This window comes from Stegodyphus dumicola, chromosome 12 (genome assembly GCF_044657685.1).
Source record: "Stegodyphus dumicola isolate Sdum_Otavi_A_Nest chromosome 12, ASM4465768v1".
NCBI classification, from domain to species: domain Eukaryota; kingdom Metazoa; phylum Arthropoda; class Arachnida; order Araneae; family Eresidae; genus Stegodyphus; species Stegodyphus dumicola.
The window spans coordinates 42,046,198-42,069,515 of NC_140779.1; the positions used below are offsets into that span (position 1 = coordinate 42,046,198).

The window sequence follows — 23,318 nt, forward strand, 5'->3', positions numbered from 1 at the left end:
TTTAAAATGTGCGACTATTATACATGTAAAGTATAAATGTCTCAAGAAGTTATATTAATAATTTAATAATCATTACTTAAAGCTTTTAAGGAGCTGATTTTATTCTACATACTTCTGTTTTATTCTTAGAATAGTATTGCAAGAGTGAAAGTGGTTGAATAGATATTTGCTTGAATTAATTCAGATCTTTTTGCTGGTGGTGTTACTTAATTTTTTTTCATATGTGGTTCTTAAAAATATTTTAAAGTCCTTAATTTTCATTTAAAGAAATGTATATGAGCTGTGTTTTAATAACTTTGAGTATAAAAGTTAAAATTGACATATCCCATTAAATTTATTTTCATAAATTGTTAAAGTTGTTTATTTCAACTATAGAGTAAACTTGTAAGAGCTCCCACTCCATACCCTAAAGAGCTAAAAGCTCATGCTCGCCATGCAAGGAATTATGCACTGAAAAAGCAAGGCTCTAAGGATTCTGAAGGAAATGAAACAACGGGTCAAAACCCAGTAAGTCAAGGGCACACTTTCTAGAATTTTGAAATTTTATTTTTGACTATGTTATCTCAAATTCTTAGTATTTTATTTAAAAGCATTTTTAGGTAAGTTCTATATGCTTTTCCTTTGCTTTGTTCCACTGTGTTATGAAAAAATAGTGCATAAATATTGATTAATCAGTTTTAGCTATTTGTTATTTAAAAATATTTAAGCGCATGTGAAATGAGATGTTTACTTTATCAAGTAGAATTTCTCTGAGTGCAAATTTGTTCATGTGAAATTCAATTATATGAAAAATGGCAGAAAATCATAGCTAAATTTTAGAGCAACAACTTAAGTTTGTAAGATGGTTTCAGTTTAATTTTTTAAAGTTTAATTCATTTACAACTTTTGATATAACATATCAGCTTACTTTTAAATTTAGTTGTTTCCTTTTGTAAAAGTCATATAGGTGAAAATTTTAATAAATTATTGCATTAGACTTTGTAATATTGTTAATGTGCAAGTTACAATATTGCCCTAAATGTTATGTCAAGTTGCTTTTTGTTTAGTATCTACTTTGCACCTATTGATCTTTGAATGGAATTTTATTTGTTTCCCAAATCTGTTCTAAATGCTTTAAAAAAAGACTTTTAGTGAAAGAAAAAAATTTCTGTGAATCCATAGATGAAAGCAATAATTATGTAACTCAACGATTTAAAAATATACAAGGGAATTTTTATGTTTTTACTTATGAATGATAATAGACTGAATTAGAATTTGTGATACTGTGTTTTCAGTGCTTATGAAATGGGGGACATTCATCTTGAAAGATTGGATTTAATTGACTCTGCTCAATTTAGATTCAGAAAGTATCATAGTACCACCCATCAGGTGCTTAACCTTGTAGAATACATTGCGGAGGCTTTCTTTCATAAAACAGGAGTTGCGGCATGTTTTGTTGATTTAGAGAAGGCTTTCAACAAAGTTTGGCACAAAGGCCTAATTTACAAGCTTAATACGTAGCGTATTCAGAAACTAAGTACCGTTTCATTCTAGCGCCGTCGCAGCGCTGTGGTAGGCGTCCCGCGCATGCGCACTAGTCTTTCTTGTTCACTGACTTTCAATTGTCGCCATTTTGGTTGCTCTATGTTGTGTTTTCAGTTTGCTGTGCACATTCAAAATGTTTAAGACAATTAGTTCTCCCGCTGACTGTGAGATTCGTGCCGTGATTAAATTTTTGAATGCGAGGAATGTTAAACCAGCCGAAATTTATCGTCAAGTGACAGAAATTTACGGTGAATACGCGGGTGTGTCATTTCACACCAGAATCGAAACAACAATCGATGGTGTGGAGACACACTCATTCTTCGAAAAAACAAAAGTTCAAAGTGACAATGTCATCACAAAAAATCATGTGCACTGTCTTCTGGAATAGGAAAGGCGTTTTGCTTACTGAATTTCTTCCCAGAGGTGAAACCATTAATGCGGCACAATATTGTGAGACTTTAACAAAACTAAGGCGTGCCATTCAAAACAAATGAAGAGGAATGCTCAGTAAAGGAATTGTGTTGCTCCATGGCAATGCTCGGCCCCATACTGCTGGTGTCACTCAATCGTTAATTTGACAGTTTCATTGGGAGCAGTTCGATCACCCGCCGTACAGCCCAGACTTGGCGCCGTCCGACTATCACTTTTTCCTGCACATGAAGACATGAAGTGCGAGCTTGGTGGCAAGCGCTTTGGATCTGACGATGACACAAAAAATGCTGTGGAGTCGTGGTTATCGAAACTGGCGGGAAGTTTCTTTGACGATGGTATACAAAAACTGGTCACCCGCTATGACTAGTGTTTGATCATTGGCGGAAACTATGTTGAAAAATAGTTTAAGACATGTATTTTCATGTAAAAATAAAATTGGATTCGAAAAAATTGTTTTACTTTTTTTTTTTTTTCTTCAAAACGGTACTTAGTTTCCGAATACGCCTCGTAATTTCTTATTTCCTGTCAGCTTTGTCAAGCTCATGATGTCTTACCTAAGAAGGAGGACTTTTCAAGTTCAAGTAGGAGACGCTCTCTCAAGCAGGAAAATTATTACTAGTGGGTTCCCGCAAGGATCAGTCATCGCACCAAAATTATTCAATATTTTTTGTAAATGACCTGCTAAATCCTCTCAATTCAAAGCTGTTAAAATAGGCTGATGACACGGTCGTTCTTTCAAGATCTCAGCACCCGCAAATTGCATTAAATAACTTACAGATTCACGACAATTTTGTCACTGCCTAGTGCCAGTTATGGAAATTCAAAATCAACTCCGCAAAGTGTAAAATTGTACAGTTTCGCTGTTACCGCAGAAATGTGGTCACTAATACTGACATCAAGATAGGTGAGTTAGGTAGTAGGTTCTTCTGCAAAATACTTAGAGGTCATCTTGGACGACAGATTGACTTTCAAAGAGCATATAAATGAACAAGTCATGACTTTCAAAGGGCATATAAATGAACAAGTCATGACTTTCAAAGGCATATAAATGAACAAGTCAATAAAGCAAATGGAGTTTTTATGGCTCTTTATGGACTAATTGGAAGGAAGTCAAAACTTAGCATAAAAATCAAATGCACGCTGTATGTTATGCTAATTAGACCTGTTATGCTTTATGCTGCCCCGGCATGGGCAATTGTGAACAAAACTGAAAGGAAAAAACTAGACTTCTTACAGAACAAAATACTGAGATGCATGACCAATGCGCCGTGGTTCGTTAGAAACTCGATCATTCACGCTGACCTAAAAATTAATCCTATCTCGGAGCAAATTCTTATGATTGCACATAACTTATTTGAGAAGATGGAAAATTCCCCGATAAGTACCTTACATGAAATTGCCATCTATGACCCTACGGTGAACAGTGTTGTAAAAAGACCTCGTTCTATTCATCACAACATTAAGTGGTTACTGTAAATAGTGTACATATTTTCTTACTTATTTAACCAAGATTTAGTCAAGATTGTGACTTGTTTAGTGCTGTGTTAGAGTTCAGTGTTTATTATTTTCTTATGTGCCTTTACTAAGAAATGGACTTAGCAAGACTCTCATATTTGTGGCATTATTATGTGCAAATGAACTCGCTACGCCACCGCAGTGTTACATATCCTATTCGCTCACCGTGTTACATGTTCTCATTCTCTCAGTGACTTGTTACCGTTTAGATTGCATTATACCTTATTATTGTGAATGAACTTAGAAGAACTTTTGATAATGTTAGGACACTATGCTGTATTTCTGCTGTGATGCTTCTGACTTTACCATCGACTGTTAACATCTTAGACAGATTGCACTTTTTTGGACTGTTGTTTACGCCTTCGGGCGAAGTGTTCTTACACCTTAATTAACTCACTACCGCGAATGGCCTTGCAAGGCAAATACTGAGTGCACTGGTTAAAATTCAAAGTAATTAACACCAACAGTGAAAAAGAGGTTTAGGTTTAGGGGGACAATTTGCAAGGGAATGTGAATGATTATATATGCACAATTTCAAGATCAACAAAAGGCCATTAATACAGAACCCATGGTAAGCTATGAAGTACAAGTAACTAAAGTAAATGTGGAATAATGGATGGTCATAAAAAATAGACTTAGTCTAGACATTTTATTTGGAGATTATTATAGATTGTTATAGATGATTCTTGTCTTCATGCAGACTGTTGATGGATATGGCTATCACAGAAAAATATCAGAGGTGTTTCTGATAGCAAAAGTGATGGAATAGAAAAGTGAATGCATTTAATCACAAAAGAGACTTTGAAATGTTGACATATTTCTTAAATATTGGGAAATTGTTAATTAGAATGTATTTGCAGTTGCTATTAATCTTCAGAAAACTGTTCAGTTAAAGAAATTCTGTCGCTGTAAACTATTGACAGATTAATTATTTGTTATGATATCTAGAAAATATTTTTTATTTACATCCAATATGAATATACTTTCTCCAGATATTCAAATTTTAATGAAATGTGTGAATCTATATAAAATATATGTTTAATGTATGTGCCTGTATAGAATATGTGGATAATGTGTGTAGGAACCTTCAGTGTTTTGAAACTTCTGGTGTTATAAATTTTTATTTCAAATTTTTATTTTGCAAGAGTATTTAAAAAGGGAGTAAAACAACAGTATGAATTTAATGTAAATCATATCTTCAATGTGGGACTTTTTGTCATTTTTATGATGAAAATGTTTTATAAAGAATTTGCTATACCTGTCTTTCCTCCTAAGATCAAGGATGCTTGTTAATTCACAGAGGTATAATTATGTAAGTACAGGGAATAAAATGACTCTAAATGCATATAAAATGTTTAATATTAAGTCAAGACACAGTTAATAATTAGGTAATGATCAGTAATAAATATTTATAACTACGTATAGAAAATATTAATAATTATCAGTATCTAGAGAGTTTAAAAAAGAGTACTAAGTTGTGTTATAGAATGTTTTTATAAATATCATAATGTGTGTAATACCTCCCCCCCCAAAAAAAATAGCTAGGACTGCTTTATGAGAATAACAGTAAAGTATCTTTAAAAATTAAACTTCAGGTATAACATATCTTTTTATACCTCCTCGTATTGCATAAAAGTATATTTATAGCTCGTACTGTTTCAGAATGTTAATATAGAGTGCTGTAAGGGAGCGTATCTCAGTATTTATATCTTAAGCTAGGATTTTATTTCAAGAGTTCAAAGGGTACCATAACATACCATATGACATTTTATATTCATTAATATTATCTTTAACAAAATGACATGCTGATCATATGTAAAATAGGATATTTATGATTCAGTATATATTTAAATTAATGATCCACTTTCAAATGGTTATATTATATTTTTATTTCTTGTTTTTATAGAGCCATGAGAAATCTAATGGGCTGAATGCTATTGGTGCTACTCCTGATATTATGATTTTACCTACTGGTCCATCTGAAGAACCTAAAGCTCAAGTAAAAGAAGCAGTTGTTTCAAATCCAAAATCCCCACTTTCATCACCACCCAAACATGAAAGGCATTATATTCAAAATACAAAGGTAAAATAAATTATAATTATACAAAGGTAAATTTCAGTAATTTAAATTAGAAATACCTTCATTATCTTCAATGTTATCATTGCGCTATTATGGAAACTGCTACCAAAATTGAGTTAGGGTGTAAAATTAATTAGACTTTTTGTGAGTGACAACTCTGAGTTTAGGAGGGAGCAACTTGCTTTTTTTTTTTTTTTTTTTTTTTTCCATTTTAACAAGCATTATTCAAATAGACATAAAATTATTAGTATTTGGAAGGCTTAGATATGTGTTTACATATCATTCTTTGGAAAATATGAATTTATCCTTGAAGTCCTGGTTTTGGCATTGATTGTTTCAATCAGCAAGGTTTTATTAATAAATGTTTAGTGATTAACATAGTATTGCATTAAAATAAATTAGGAATACATAAAAGAATTCTCGCCTACCCAACAAAAGTATTATGTAACTGTTATATTCATATTAATATTGCTAGATCAATAATTAATTGACATTACAATGGGTTCACATACCACATCGTTTATTACAAACCAACATCAACTGACAATTACTTCACTTCAATTCAACCAGCAACTAGTGTGTTGCCACATATATGTAACATCTCCCCTCTTTTGGGAGAGTTATAGGAATCAATGCATTACATAATTATCATATTTGGATGGCCGATATACATTACAACCACTTCTTGTTTTATATACACAATCCCGATTAATATTATTGCTATTATCTTGATGCTGAGGATCATTATGTATTTTTGGTTGTTCACTACTTATATTTTCCTCATTCTCATTACATAGATCATAATAGTCTAATGTCAATAAATTCTTCTTATTCTTAGTTTTTCTTGAATGGAATTTATTCCGTCTAATTATCTTATTATCTTTTTTTCTAATCCAATATGATTAGAACAAAAGCAGTAAAAAAACTATAGCAGGCTCCCATTTATTTTCCCATCTCAACATCACCTTTTCCCCAGGAATAAATTCAGGTCTTTCCCTTGCATGCTTATCATAATAGATTTAACCTGTTTCTGCTTACTTCTAACCTTTTCTGTATATTGATCTTTTACAGTTGGTTGCAATTCTGTTTGTGTAATTGGTAATCATGTTCTTAAATTCCTACTTAATAGCATTTGACTTGGTGATAAATTTATACCTGAAATTGGAGTATTTCTATATTCCAGTAAAGCCTCATTTAATTTCTCCAATCCTACTTTTCGAAATAAACTCTTAGCTATACCTACCAACTTCTCTGCAAATGCATTAGATTTAGGATATCGAGGACTGCTAGTGATTATTTCAAATCCCCAGTCCCTTGCAAAACTCTTCATTTTCCAACTATTAAATGGTACATTATCACAAATTAAAGTTTTGAGTATTCCATGTGTTGCAAATATCGATTTCAGTTTACTAGTAACTTCCATTGCACTTTTATTTTTTAGAGGAATTATGTCTACCCATTTAGTTAAGTATCAGCCTATTACTAGATAACTTTTCCCTTCATACTCACAGATATCAGCACCAACCTTTTCGTAAGGTAAACTGGGAACTTCATGAGAAACAAGAGGTTCTTTTACTGTTTGAGGCCTGAACCTATCACAAATTAGGCATTTAGAAAACATTTTCAATGTCACTATTGATTCCTGGCCAAAATAGTACTTGTCGATTCCTGGCTTTTGATTTTTCAACCCCACAGTGAGCTTCATGCAATAATGTTAACATGCACTTCCTTAATGCAACAGGTACTACAATTCGATTATTAAAAAAAAAAAAAAAAAAACTAAATTTTGTTCAACACTCAACTCATTTTTAAATTTAAAATAAGATCTTGCTTCTTTAGGAACTTTATCAACACTCAAAGGCCATCCATTTTGCCAATATGTTTTTACTAAAAACTTACTTTTTTCTGAAATTCCCTTTTCTTACACTCAGACATTTGCAATTGTTTTGTTAGTGTATGAACAATCTCTGTTATATCCATGTTTTCATTTGTGTGTGTATCAATAAAGGAACATGACAGTAAATCTGCAATATACATATATTTCCCAGGCAGATATTTAAGTTAAGTTATACATAGGGGAGTCAACTGAAAACCATAAAAGTAGAAATAAAAATCCGCATATGGTGCCAGTGAGCTGTAAGTTGGCATGCCTGTTTGCGATAGTATGCCGGATGTCTCCTAGGTGGCAGCAGCCGGCAGATGCACAAACACCGGCACAACAACAGTTCCAAAATGGCAGCCCCACTAGCCACATGCAACAGCGAGGAGCAGCATTCTGTGATTCGGTTTTTGCGAAGTGAAGGTGTGAAACCGATTGACATTTTTAGGCGAATGAAGGTTCAGTATGGAGATGCATGTTTGTCACAGCCACAAATCTATGAATGGTGCGGGAAATTTGCAAATGGTGTTACGTCCGTGGCCGATGCTCCACACCCCGGCCAGGCTCGGCGCGTAGTGACTCCAGAGACCATTTCAGCCTTTGAAGCCATCGTTTTGGAAAACCGCCGTGTGACAATAGACGAAATTGCAGCATGTGTACACATGAGTCATGGATCATCAGATCATATTGTGCATGATGTTCTCCAGTTTCATAAGGTGTCTGCAAGATCGGTGCCCTGGCAACTGACGCCTGAACTGAAACAGCGACGTGTTGATGCGTGTGAAGACCTTTTGTGGCGTGCTGAACGTGACGGTAATGCCTTCCTGTCACGAATCGTCACTGGTGATGAAACATGGGTGCATTACCATCAGCCTGAAACAAAGCGAGCGAGCAAGGAGTGGCGCTACTCCTCATCACCGAAACCCAAAAAGTTTCGGACACAGCCGTATGCAGGGAAGGTTATGCTGACCCTCTTTTGGGACGAAAAGAACATCATCATGGAACACTACACGCCACGAAGAATCTCTGTGACGAGTGCTGTGTACTCGGACCTCCTAAAAAATCATCTCCGTCCTGCCATCAAAACGAAATGACGTGGATTGCTGTCAGCCGCTGTGCTGCTGCAATACGACAATGCACGGCCCCATACGGTGCGTGCAACGGTTGCAACCATCACAGACCTGAAATTTGAATGCCTCCCACATCCCTCTTACTCGCCAGACCTCGCACCGAGCGATTTCCATCAGTTTGTTCCGCTCAAAGAAGCAGCAATGGGCAGCAGGAAGTTCCACTCCGATGAAGAGGTACGCAATGCGGTGCATGAGTGGTTGCGCCGTCGCCCAAAAGACTTTTTTTCTGCAGGTATTCAGGCTCTTCTGAAGTGCTGGCGGATTTGCATTGAGCGAGGAGGGGACTATGTTGAAAAGGGATTTACTTCTGTACCCTGTGTGACCAATAAATAATATTAAAAAAAATAATTATGGTTTTCATTCAACTTCCCCTCGTATTTTAAGAGCTTAATTTTTATCCTTTGCAATCTATTTGACAACACATTAGCAATAATTTTGTTCATAATTGAAACTATCAATTATGAGCAAAATTATTGCTATGATCAGTAAGCACTTCTACCTCTCTACCATAAATGTAATAGTGAAATTTATTAACAGCGAATAAAATACTAAGAAATTCTTTCTCAAACTGAGCATAGTTTTTTTCTGCATTACTTAAACTGCTAGACAGAAAAGCAATTGGTTGCCCATTCTGCAATAAGCAGCAACCTAACCCATCTTTAGAAACTATCTTCCTGTATAGTGATAGGTTTACTGCCATCAAATATTCCTAACACAGGTGCATTGCAAATTAATTTTTTTAATTCCGTGAATGCTTTAGAATGTAGCTGTAACCACTGTCATTCTACTTTGTTTTTCAAATGTTCCATTAATATGGCTGTTTTCTCTGAAAAATGTGGTACAAATTTCCTCAAATAATTACACATTCCCAACACAGGCTGTAATTCATGCTTATTCTGAGGTTACTGTAACTCAGTAATGGCTTTAATTCAATCAGGATCAGGTCGCATGCCTGATACGTTAAATAAATGGCCTAAATATTTAACCTCACTAACCCTATGTTGAAGTTTTTGCTTGTTGAATTTAATATTGAGATTTTTAGCTCTGTTGATACCTCTGCTAAAATTTTATGTACAGTGCTAGCGGCAATGAGGATGTCATCAAAATAGATCAATACTCCTGGTATATTACCAAAATTTTCAAGATTGCATTTCTAAAAATTTTCAGGTGCACAGGAAATACCCATTGGAAGCCTTAAGAATTTATAGCATCCAAATGGTGTGCTAAAAGATCACTGCTCTCCCTATCTAATGCTATTTGAAAAAACCCATTCTTTAAGTCCAAAACAGAGTAAATTGATTTATTACACAGCTTTGGTAAAATCTCCTCAATTGTTGGAATCAACACATGTTCTCTTTTTATAGCTTTGTTAAGATAGATTGAAAGCATATTCTTAAGGATCCATTAGCTTCTTCAATTATTACTAGATTGCTAACCCAGTTCAAAGGTTGATAAACTTTTGCAATAATGCCCTGTCTCTCTAATTCGTTTAATTTTAATTCAAGTTTAGGTTTTAAACTAAGTGGTACTCTACGTGGTGGTCTCACTACAGGAGCTGTCTGATAATTTACTATGATTTTACACAATCCCATTAAATTTTCCCACACCTTCAAACACTTCTGAATTATTAATAATAAATTGATCTTTAGATGGAGGTAAAACAGTTGTATAATGATCCAACTTACCTTTATTTGATATTCCAATCTTATTTATAAACTGAATCAATTCAAGGTTAAAACATGCATCAATTCCTAATAATGGACATATATGCTTGCTAGAAACAATAAAAAAACTCTAGAGTATGATCCTCACCATCTGAGGAACATTGTAACATTAACGACCTATCAAGTTTAACCTTGGATCCCCCCTTCTGAATGCTTCTAATACAACAGTGCACTTGTTTAAAATAAGATTAGAGTTCTTAGCACTCAGTGTTTCATAAATTTTCATAGGCAAAACATTCGCTTCAGACCGTGTGTCCAACTTAGTCACTGATGTCCTTTCAACAATTATAGTTTCAGTCCACTCTTTTGTAGACGATGTCGAGCACACACTTTTACTTTTTTGAACATTTATGGAATTCACGAAGTATTCATCATCAGATTCACTATATAAATCTGCGTTATCATGCTGAGAAACATTTTGGATGTGCTTCAGTACGCAGTCGAAAAATGACTTAGTTTGCCACGATTAAAGCATTTTTTCCCATATGCCGGACATTGTCCATTAACGTGATGTCTGTTGCATTTTTTACATGAAAACATCTCAGTATTTGAAGCGTCATCACGCCATCCTCTGCGCTTTCTCACTGCTACGGCTCCATTGGCTCCTTCTGCCTGATGTTGCTTCATTTTCCCTCTTGTTATGCTGTCAACATTGTGTTCTCTTAACGTTTGAGCATGAACTTTGCTCAATTCAGCTGCTTTCCATAATTCAATTGCTTTTTCCAAACTCTGATTATTTTCTCACAACACTCCTCTCCTGTATCTGATACTCCAAGGACAATGCGATCACGTACAACAGAGTCACTCTGCACACCAAATTTGCAAGATTTTACAATTTTTTTTCACATCTTAATCTTTTGAAGCATTTACTGATGCTTTCATATAAATCTGGAAGACCTGCTTGAGTCTGTGTCAGTTTTCGGCCACATTGCCGTCGAACTTAGGCCCTGCGGTGGGCGACAAAATTCCATATTGCTTCTGCCGAGAGGAAAAACAACCAAAGGGATTGCCTGGCAATTAGTTGTAATACTACTCCACACAACTACGCCATGTTATATTCATATTAATATTGCTAGATCAATAATTAATTGACATTACAACAGGTTCACATAGCACATCGTTTATTACAAACCAACATCAACTGACAATTACTTCACTTCAATTCAACCAGCAACTAGTGTGTTGCCGCATATATGTAACAGTAACTAAGAATGATAAATCTCTTTCTTAGATGCATAATATCTTTGTTGGGTATGCTAGAATCCTTTTATGGGGGGTGAAGTAAACACATTTAGATATATTCCTTCAGTTCATTGATACAGTATCCCTCCGTTATTTACGGGGGATACGTTCCTTCCCCCTCCCGCGAATCCCGAAAATCCACGAATTATTGATGCAGTTTTAAAATGCGTATGTATGATATTATATTCACTAATATATGCTTCCAAAACACATTCTAAAGACAATATTACTCATTAATACAGTAATAATGATAAAATGAAGATGCTTGTGGACGTTATGTAGTCAGCAGTGAATCAGCAGGAAAGAGAAATTAAATCTTATAACTGACATTGTTATTTTAAAATTATGTACCAGTTAGGGTGAATGTGAGCATTTTTATGCTAAAAAATGGCCCAAGAAATTCACAAAATTGCCGAAATTATGATAAAAGACTTTGACAGCAAAATCCACGAGCATACGTGGCCGCAAACGGTGAACCGGTATACTGTATTTCAAGAAGCAGTTGTTCTAATGATAAATTCATTGTATTTATGGCAGTAATTTTTCTTTATCTTAGTTGCTGTTTTCGGTTGAATGTTATAAACAATGCTGATTTGCCATTAAAAGGGCAGCAGTGTTTAAATCCATTCATTTTACTTAGCTTTTACAATTCATTGAACATGTTGTTTAGCATCTAATAAAGCATCTAAAACAGTTGAAAACATTGTGTACTTCTATGTATTATTTTGTTTGATATCTTATTGATAAGTTTCGAGTACTAATGCAAAACTCTTCGCCTTAATTGCTCAAAATGGTGTTCTATCTATAAACAAGGAATTTACTCATTTATAAATCCATTCTGCATCCTGTGCTTTGTTATGCCCCTCCAGTCTGGGCCTATTCCTGTAAATCGTACAGAAAAAAATCATAAACGGTGCAGAACTCTGTTCTCTTCAAAATTACTTGTGTACCATAGTATGTACGTAATGTTACAATCCATGAGGAATTCAAAACTTTACAGCTTCGCACTTTTTATTATCAATTAGCAAAAAAATTTCATAAAGATGATCAGTATTCCCAACTTCGAAATACAATTATTGTAGTGCAGATAACAGAAAAAGGCCAATGGCAATATTAAGTGTCAGCAGAAATGTACCTGTATTATTTATATTATTTACTATTCGTTTGTCTTTTGATGTAATTTTATTAATTTAATTATGAATAAGTATTAACATCTTTATTGGCATCGAGTGATTGGCATTGTATTATGTGTTACACACCAGCTCTTGCAGCTTTCCATCTGTTTGACAGCTTTCCCTAAATTCTTTAAACATCTAGCCACTTCTCTTATTACCTAAATCAGTGGTTCTCAATCTTTTGATTAACGCATACCATCTAAACAAAAATTGAAAAGCTTTAGTACCACCACTACATTTTACAATGATTATTTCTCATTTTCTTAATAGAAATATTTAAAAAATATATGTTTTACCATTTTCACAATCTATGTTATATTAAATATGGACACAATAATATTATATTATGATATGTTATTTATATTAAATATTGACACATAAAAAATATTATCTTAAAAATTGGTTACCATTTTAATGATCAAAATTTAAGTTATAATACTTTAACTCTAAAATTTAGTGGGAAATTTGGGCCTGTTTAAGAGAGATCATTTTCTTTAGCTCTAGTCTTACTTAATTTTAACCGTAAATTAGGATCCACTTAAATTTTGTTATAACATGGAAGAAAATCCTTGTTTGCATAAATAGCTTGTGCAAAAAGGCAATAAAAATTTCATAGCTTTATTTGAAATGCCTTTAAATTCTTTTTTTCGGTTCAGCCAAAAATTAACCTGTGTGTTATTTTTGAAATCTTCAGTTAGAGTTCGATCACAGGAAATTTTTATCAGTTGTTCCTTTTCTTCATGAGATAAAATTGCAGGTACATTTGAATAAACTGGATTTCTAATCCAATTTTCTTTTTCGTAATCCTTGGGAAAATACATCTTAAAATTATTTATCAGTGAAAAACAAGGACTTCTAATGTTGGGTGCTAAATCTTTTATTTCCAAATTATTTTCAGTTAGAAAACTTTCTAAAAGTGGTAAAAAGCTTAAAACATTATTATCCAATTCTTTGAGTATTAGCTAGAGTTTTTTTAAGCATTGCATTTATTTTATATCTAATGGTAAACAAATTAACACTTCGCCCTTGTAATCCTAAATTGAATACATTTAATTTTTCAAAAATATCAGCTAAATATGCTAAAGGTGCCAACCATAATTCACCAAATAAATATTTCTGCAATTCAAATTTTGAATTGAGAGGAAAATCTGAATTTCTGTGTTTCACATTCACTGCCTATCCCTTTGCATAAAATTGTAAATGTTCTTGAATTTAAAGCCCAGCTTTTAATAAAATTAACCATTTTCACAGCTTGATTCAAAACGTTTTCAGGTTTTCGAGGATTGTTTTGGCTATTGAAGCTTCCCTATAAATGAAGCAGTGAGTAAATTTAGTTTCAGGTGTGACTGTCTTCCTTCAAGAAATAACACTGGAATGTTTTCCTGTTAAAGCCCAAGGTAAAGCCGAAGGTCCACTGCACTTATTTCAAGAAATTTCATTCTGAGACATAAAATTGTCAATTACAGTCAAAAGTCGTTAATTCGGACACCCATAATCCGGAATGATCTATAATCCGGACCTCAAAGCTATAAACTTTCTGCGCATGCATTGCTTTGACGCATGCGCATAGGCGTTTACGCGTGCGCGTAAGACCTTTACAGCTGCGAATATGCATGTGCGCATGCGCATAATACGTTTACGCATGCGTGTTTAATGTATAACGGACGATATAAGCTAAGCTAAAATTATCTAATTCAGTTAATGTTGCAGATTGCGTTGTTCCCTAATCTTCGAATTGGATCCAGCTTATTATTTTTTGCAGACTGTTAGAGCAATTTTATAAAAGTAAGCTTGAACTTTCGATTATGTCAAATAGAATTTCCGATATATATTTACTAATATGTAAAGAATCTACAAAGCGAAAGTATGTTCCAAAATCTGTTTATCAATTTCGCGCTGCTCTGCGCCTGTGGGGGGGATGAATTGGAAGTTGATCTGTCAGCACTATCCTTATCTTCACGGCAGATGTTTTTATTTTATTTGGCTTATGTAATGAAATACTAAATGTAGTATTTCATCTCGATGTACTCCGTCTTTGATATGATTTAAAGCAATTATAGGACTTGAACAGCGGAACTTTGTAACTAAACAAGAAATTATGTCTGTTTAATAGAATTAAAGAGAAAGTATTATCACATGAAAAGAAGCAACTTAAACAACTTACATTGAAAGAAATGTTTAATAAAGTAAACAAATAAATATTAAGCTGCTCCTTTTTGTAAATTTTGATACCCTTTAGATCATAATTGTTCTTTATTTCATAAATTACGGTTTCATATTTTTTATTTTATAATTTCTGCATGCCATCTTACCAGATTTAAACTGATAATCTATAATCCGGAATCGCCAAAGTCCCGACGAGTCCGGATTAACTACTTTTGACTGTATAACGTTTTCTCCCTACTGTGAGCCTGCCCAATCTTGTCAATTCTTAGGCTTGCTAGGTGATTAACTTTGAAATTCATTTGAAAAAAAAAATTTTCACTTTAAGTAACAAAATCTTTCTTTACTTGTTTACTATTTGTGAACTCCAATAATTTACTCTTAAAATAGTTTTCAGATTTATCCTTTAAATTGGCATGCTTAGATTCAAGATGTCTTTTAAGAAACGATGGTTTCATACTTTGATTGGATAGTTCACGGCAAATAACACACTGAGGTTGAGGGTCCATTTCACCTTCATTACAAGTAAACCCAAATGATAAATAACTTGTCATTGTATTTTCTATAAACAACTTTTCAATATTCTTAGTGCTAGTGGATTGTCTTGGATCTATCACCTATGAATCATCATTTTTCTGCTTAGTCAATCCTAGCCGTTTTTCCATTTTGAAAGTCTAGGTTTGTTTTATTATTTTTTCACAAATATATAAATACACAGTATGTTACGAGTTTTTCAAAAGGAAACGACTATATTCTCAAATCCCATAAAAAAGTAAGGAATACAAAGCAACAAGAAGACAAGATACCTGCTGTCAGAGACAGCAAATTGACGTAAAAAAATTATTCTAATTGAAAATAGAGCGATATCAGCCCAGAAATGGTGGCAACATAAAGTGTGGACATGCTAATAAATCGATCAACTCTAAAAGAATGAAGGAAAAACTATTGTCTTTTATATTTACTGTGTCTTTATTTCTTGTTAAGTACAACATTCATTTCTATTACTTCTTTTAAAAACATCACTTATGATAAATTTTGTTATGTTTCTGTGGCTAAAAGAATATTTTTGAAAATAAAAGCGGATTATCAGATCGCATAAATTTCTGAGTGTTAGAGAAAATACTTGGAACAGGATGTTGGGGTGTGTAATTTAATAGTTTAAAATACTTTGTTTCATTGCATACCACCAGTGGTACATATACCACCAGTTGAGCATCACTGACCTAAATTATAATTAGTTAAAAAAATAATATTAATTATAATATTTAGATCATTTATCTAAGTTAATCTGGAATTCAATATCTTATTCATAATATATAAGGTAATCTGATAGTCTAGTACAGATCTGGAAGCAAGCCAAAATCCAGAATCGTCGGGACTTAAATGATTCTGAATTTTAGATCATTATCTTAAATTTAGTGACATATGACATATATACATTGCAACAGTTGGGCATCACTTATTATATAGGTCAGATAGAAAAATGCTAATTTCCCACAGGGCCAGTGCCAGAACAGATTCAACTGATGCATCCCCATCGGGTATCAGAATTAGCCAGTGGCAAAAATTTTAGAATTAAGAGGAACATCAGCAAAAATTAGAGATGGCAGAATTTGGGAGAGACACTGGGCAGTAGAATTTAGGGAAGTACTGAGTAGCAGAATTTAGGACCCGCAGAGATTGCACCATGTGGAAAGAGTGCATAGTACCAACAGTGCCATCCGACATCCACTAAAAGGTCTTTGTACTATAACATACATGATTGGGAAATTATTTTCAGAGCTTGCAAAAGTTTTTATTAGATTTCTTTATTGTTATAGTAGGATTCTGAACAACTGAAATGCATACTTCAGCAAATATGCTTAATGACTTTTCTGTCTTTTTTTTTTTTTTTTTTTTTTTTTTTTTCCTAAATGAAGGATCAGTCATCTCAAGAAATGATGGAAATGAAACCCCATACATTTTTAGAACAAAATCCTTTGCAGGTAAATTGAAAATCATATGTTTGAAATTTTGTTATTCATTTATTAAGAAGTCTTTGATTATTTTGTTTTTTTACAATACTGAAAGACCTTAGGAGCATTTACAGTGTAATAAATTACATATCATTAAATAGTTACATCTGACTTAATAATATCTGTCATAATTTAACATGTTTAGTTTTATTTATATATGTGTGTGCAGAGCCAGATTTAGACTTGATAAGCTATTTGAGATATGGGGCCCTTTATAAGTCTGTTATAATATATTTTAATACTATTTATACTATATTTTAATTTTTTTCAGGGACCCCAAGAAAGTGGGGATTCTAAACTATAGCTTGTATAGCTTATGTAAATCTGGCCCTGTATGTGTGTATGTGTTTTTATCTGTATTTCAATTGTATTCAGAGAGGTAATATTGGTAGCATGCTGTAATCGTTAAAATTAAGATATATTAAAGAAACTTACAGAAATGTAGACAGATAGTTCATATTTTCACATTCTTTCTCCATTATAGTTTTGTAATTTGTTAAAATTGTATTTTTTTTCTTTTGCAGGTTAGTCATCATCAAAATAATGAAGTTCATAATCCTGAGGTTCCTCCCAAAGTATTAGGTAGACGAGGTGTGAATTTTAAAAATTATGTTCTTTACATTATTTATATTTTCTTTTTATAAATATAGGGCTACATTATAGTATAATTTTAGAATGTGATCTCAAAACTAATTTAGATACCTAATTTTGTATGAATCCAGTTATGAAGAAAATAAATCTATAAAATATACAGAAACATGTACACACTCTCAAAAACATGAGGCTGCTATTAACAATATTAGTAGGGCAGCTACATTTCTTATTCTTAATAGGTAAATGATTATCATTTTGGCTTAATCCTTTCGACTTTTGCATGATTAAAATTAACTAATTTAATCAGGCAAAAGTCGGGGAGTACGAAAAGTAGTTTAATTTAATGTTTACATACTAAAAGAAGTGTAATATGAGTTTAAAGTTTTTAACTTATTCAATTTCCTGGAAATCTCATGGGACAATATGTCCCAGTCCTATTGTCAACTGGGACTATTTGTCCCAATCGTCTAGGATATTACCCTTTCTCAGAAAACAAAACTAACATTTACGGTATTATATAATGTGAATATTACAAAATGTAAACTCTGTCACATGCACTAATTCATATATAACAATTTTCATATATGTTTCATAAACACAAACATAACATATCCGCATGTAATGATTTGATCATTGATGAGACATGTTAACCCACTGTTAAATACAATTGGGACAATATATCTCACAAAAAAAAAAATGTATTCAAAATTTCTTAAATCTGACCTTAAAAATGTTAAATTACTACTTAATAAAAACAATAGGAACTATTTCATACTAAGTATGCCTTAAATATAATTGTACTTACTGTTAAATTTTAAAAAAAATAGACAAATCAAAACTTGAGTAATCGACGTGCCAAAAACATAAGTGTATCATCTGCAATCTAAAAGTATTGCCAGGTTTCTAGGTCATATACAGTCAAAAGTCGTTAATCCGGAATTGTCGGGACTTCGGCGATTCCGGATTATAGATTATCAGTTTTAATCTGGTAAGATGGCATGCAGAAATTATAAAATTAAAAATATGAAACCGTAATTTATGAAATAAAGAGCAATTATGATATAAAGGGTATCAAAATTTACAAAAAAAAAAAAAAAAAAAGCTTAATATTTATTTGTTTATTTTATTAAACATTTCTTTCAATGTAAGTTGTTTAAGTTGCTTCATTTTATGTGATAATACTTTCTCTTTAATTCTATAAACAGACATAATTTCATGTTCAGTTACAAAGTTCCGCTGTTCAAGTTCTATAATTGCTGTGTTGAGAATACTGAATTTGTCAATCAAAATTTTTTCATTTTCAGTAACCTCTATGTCACTTTCTTCACTATCGGAAGTGAATTATAATGATGAAGAATTTAAATCATATCAAAGACGGAGTACATCGAGATGAAATTCTACATTTATTAAGGAATTATAAGCCAAATAAAATAAAAACATCTGCCCTGAAGATAAGGATAGTGCTGACAGATCAACTTCCAATTCACTGCGCGCTGCGGTGTCCCCCCCCCCAGAGCAGGGTGAAATTGATAAACAGATTTCGAAATGGTTAGAGAAATGAAGGATATGCCTTTATCCATTTTTTTGCAGCAATTCCACTTTTTGTTTAATGGACTTCGAAACATATTTTCGCTTTGTAGATCCTTTACATATTAGTAAATATATATCGCAAATTCTATTTGACATAATCGAAAGTTCAAGCTAACTTTTATAAAATTGCTCTAACAGTCTGCAAAAAATAATAAGCCAGATCCAATTCGAAGATTAAGGAACAACGCAATCTGCAACATTAACTGAAATAGATAATTTTAGTTTATACCGTCCCTTATACATTAAACGCGCATGCGTAAACATATTATGAGCATGCGCACACGCATATTCGCAGCAATAAAGGTCTTATGTGCATGCGTCAATGCGAGGCATGCGCAGAAAGTTTGTAGCTTTGAGGTCCGGATTATAGATCATTCCGAATTATGGGTGTCCGAATTAACGACTTTTGACTGTATTTGTTCCATAATTCCTTAAAAGCTGCAAACATAAAAAACCAGTTAAAAGTGGGTTTTAGTTACCCAATAGGGCATGAAATCTAATATCTGGGACGTATGTGCCCATTTGGACCAAAAGGATTAAAATGTATCTTATTGAGAAATGCTTTTATGATTATTATGCATATAATATTTTAAAAATTATGAAGCATATAATTAGCATGCAAGACAGTGGAGGAATTTTATGTGTTTTTACCAGAATGAATAGTTTGTTGCTAAAAGAAAGTATTATTTCTTATGTTTCATCGCAGTTGCAGATTTTTAATGTTCAAGATTTTGGCCTACTCTAAATAAAAAAAAATCTGTGCATCCAGAAAATTTTAAGTTTTACTTAGGCATGTTTCTCTTCTCTATTGATGTAGAAGAATGTCTGACAGTCTAAAAACAGTATGCAAATAACAGAAAAACACATAGCTTACATATCAAAACAGATATAAATTGCATTGTCTATGTGATAGTGTTCCTTGTAATATAAGCAAATGTAAATGCCGCTAAGATCCATTTGACAGTGATATGGTCAGCTGAATGAATTTGACAAAGATTGCATCTTAACCTTTAAATATCTGGTTAATTAACAAATCATTCATCACAAGGGCTAGAGTGATGACACAATCAGATGGTTGTCTTACCATTAGTTCCAACAAATTTTCTACATAACTGTTGTAAAAATAGCTGCAGGCCTAGGATCACGATTTCTAAAAAAAAGTTGTGCAATCATTAATGTTATCACACCAACAATTTAAATTACTTACTAACGGCTTTCCTTTTTGGCTTTTTGAACTACTGCACGTGGTGTCACAAAGCACCTTTGAAAGAAGGCTGGTACAGGTTGGAGCTTATTACAGGTGTCTATTGAAATACTGCCATTAACCTTGGACTTTTTTCCCCTCCCTGGTCTTGGTGTATATGGAGCCATAAAGGTTGAAATGGAACTGTTTCATATCCCAGTGAGTCACAGTTTTTGCTTGGATTAGGTTACCTGAGAGTTCATGTATGGGGAAAGCCTGGCTAGCTCTGCTTATCCCTGTCATTGTGGAACAACACATGTCCAGCACACCTGGCATTCACTTTTGAGAAATTAATACTGGTAATACCTAGTCATTTTTAAAGACCATTTGCATCATTTCATTGGCTAGATCGCACATCAGCAACATCTTGAAATTGTGTTTTTTGTTGTTAGTACTATAGTATTTAGTATTGCCAATATCACTTTCATCAATATAATGCCCATCCAGATTCAGCAAATATTTCCCTGGAAAGTCTGTATAATGACACAGCTCCACTTGGTTTGCTAGACCTTCAAAACATTTTTTTCTTTTTAGCATTTATAGAATATGCATGAATTTGCAGCTAATACAGAATATATGCAGGAAATTGCACAGCACAGTACTCAGTATTTGTATGAGATCATGTCAGCTTGTATGGCTCATGCATTGCCATCAGAGGAACCATCACTTTGTACTAATATGTTACAATTCTGAATCTGTATTTGCTGTATAAATAGATGGATAACTATCTTAATCTTTTTTCTCTGTTGCATACATCTGGTTTTGTCATGATTAAAAACTTTTCAAAATGTGGTCAAATCTTTAAACAACTATATTTGGGTTATTGATATGAACATTAAGTCATTTGGTTTATGAAAAAAACTTATGGTTATCATTTCTTTGACTGGTTGATTCGTTTTAATTTATTTGATTACAGCAAAGCACTCAAAGGTTATCTGCCTAAGGGGAGGGATGTATTTTTGGAGGACCTTTATAAAGGAAACTGGTTCATATACTTGTTACACATGGGAAAAGCACGAAAATACCCATACAGTCAGCCTGCTTACTGGGTTTCGAACCTCAGACCAAACTACCAGTGTTCAGCGACTTTACCACTGGAGGGCCTTTCTTTGGCTAGAGATATTTTAAATAAATCTTTAAATGGGTACCCTGACAACATCAAACTTGAAGTGATGAATATTCCAATAAATAATTATAGTATTTTTAAGGAAAAAATTAGATGTTTATTATAAAACTTCACCTTTTATTGATCTTTATGTCATTGCCAAAAAATTACACATATTAATTATGTAAAAGTCATTTCTTACCATTATTAGTTTTATTTTTAAACAAGCAATATAAATTAACCAAAAATACGTGTATACGAGTGTATACGAGTGTAACGTGTATACGAGTCAGTTTTTGTTTGTTTGATGATCACATAATTTGTATAGCAGGTGCGGATCAACTGTTAATTTTCATCAAATGCTGAATGTTATGTTATGAATGATTCAGTACTTTCTGTATGCATATAATGCAGCCAGTAGTTGCTTGTTGATTTTCTTTTTAAAAATGAAATTTTCCAAAGCATATAAATTTCAGATATATTGTTTATTATATCACATTAGAAATAACCAACTTTTCTCTCTCCATTAAAAAATTATAGACTCTCGAGGAGATGGATCATCTAGTGAAAACACATCAACTTCAGCAGCTGGATCACCTAAGTCTACTCCAGATGGTGGGCTGAGTGATGGATATTCTCATGTCTCCAAAACAGATAAAGATGCTCATTTTAAGAAAAATATTCCTCCTTCTGCTGGAAAAAGAGACACATGGATGCGCCAGAGGCTTTTAAGACAAGGAAGTGGTGATAGTGATAGGGGTTATCGCAGTGATCATGAAGTGTATCTTGCCGAAAGAGATCAGTATGGTCAAGGCTATCATGATGGTTATGCAAGTGATTGGGAAGCTTTCTTAGCAAAGCAGAATTATAACAATCCTAACAATGCTGAAATCCAAGGTAATCAACAATACATGAGACCTACATTGCCTCATGGAGAGCTGAGTTACCGTGGTCATGCGGAAGGACAGGAAATTAAGGCAGATGGAGAAGTAGATGGCTATTCTTATCCATGGGATTCAAGATTTCAGTATCCTGATGAAAGTAATTCAGTTCTGGTTGATGATGAGTATTCAGCAAGAATATCTGCTTCCTGTGAAGGGTATTGGCAAATTGTAAGTGTACTTTATTTATTTTTTAGAAACGTAACTTGGAAAGGAATCATATGAATGCTACTTTTTTTTAATTGAACTTACTAATCTGTTATAGTTAGTCTACCTGATCTTGAAAACATGAGAAAGCAGAACACTTTATTTTTAGCAAAATGTATCTTAATTTTATAGTAATTTCTTTATCATATTAGAATTTATAATAGTGCAATAGGCCAGTATAAAAGAGAGAATTAGGAGGAGAATGTATATTAGCAATTTTGAATTTACACACCAAGGAGCCAAAATTCATGTGTACATATTATGTATGTAGATATACATAAATGCAAGTTTGCTATGTAGACAGAAAATGAAAGTATTTAAGTAATGACTTTTTATTATTTATAGAAGATATGACAATTAGAATCAACTTGGATAGACAGATTATTAAATAAAAAATAAGTATAAAAAGACAATATGAGGAAATTTGTAATGTGTGAAAGCAAAATGGGAGAAGGCAAACACATCAGTAGATTAATAGCAGAAAATCCTTAAAAGCCATATCACCACAAAAATGAATATTAAAACATCCTGTGTATTTGCTATGACAGAACTTCAAGAAAATGTGTGTGTGTCAAAAAAAGGCAACAGAGAATGAAATAGCCTATGCAAATTTATTTCTGCATCCTTCAAAATCAATGCAACTTCTGGAAACAGTTAAAACACTTCTTCAACATCAATTCACCCAAATTGTAAATTATGTGTGTAAAGTAATGAAGTCAGTATTTTCACAGATTCAAGATTATTTTTACCACATTCCTT

The 23,318-nt window shown here is 32.9% G+C and overlaps 1 protein-coding gene across 2 annotated transcripts in view; it reads left to right on the top strand.

The window, feature by feature from the left end:
- The window catches only part of LOC118184787 (uncharacterized), a 197,908-nt gene that overhangs the window by 125,398 nt on the left and 49,192 nt on the right, over positions 1 to 23,318 (top strand). For both annotated transcript variants that reach the window (XM_035354515.2, XM_085827652.1), the window contains exons 14-18: positions 376 to 507; positions 5,378 to 5,554; positions 16,784 to 16,849; positions 17,404 to 17,470; positions 21,952 to 22,523. In XM_035354515.2, coding sequence (XP_035210406.2) covers positions 376 to 507; positions 5,378 to 5,554; positions 16,784 to 16,849; positions 17,404 to 17,470; positions 21,952 to 22,523 — 1,014 coding nt within the window. The remainder of the gene's footprint in view (positions 1 to 375; positions 508 to 5,377; positions 5,555 to 16,783; positions 16,850 to 17,403; positions 17,471 to 21,951; positions 22,524 to 23,318) is intronic.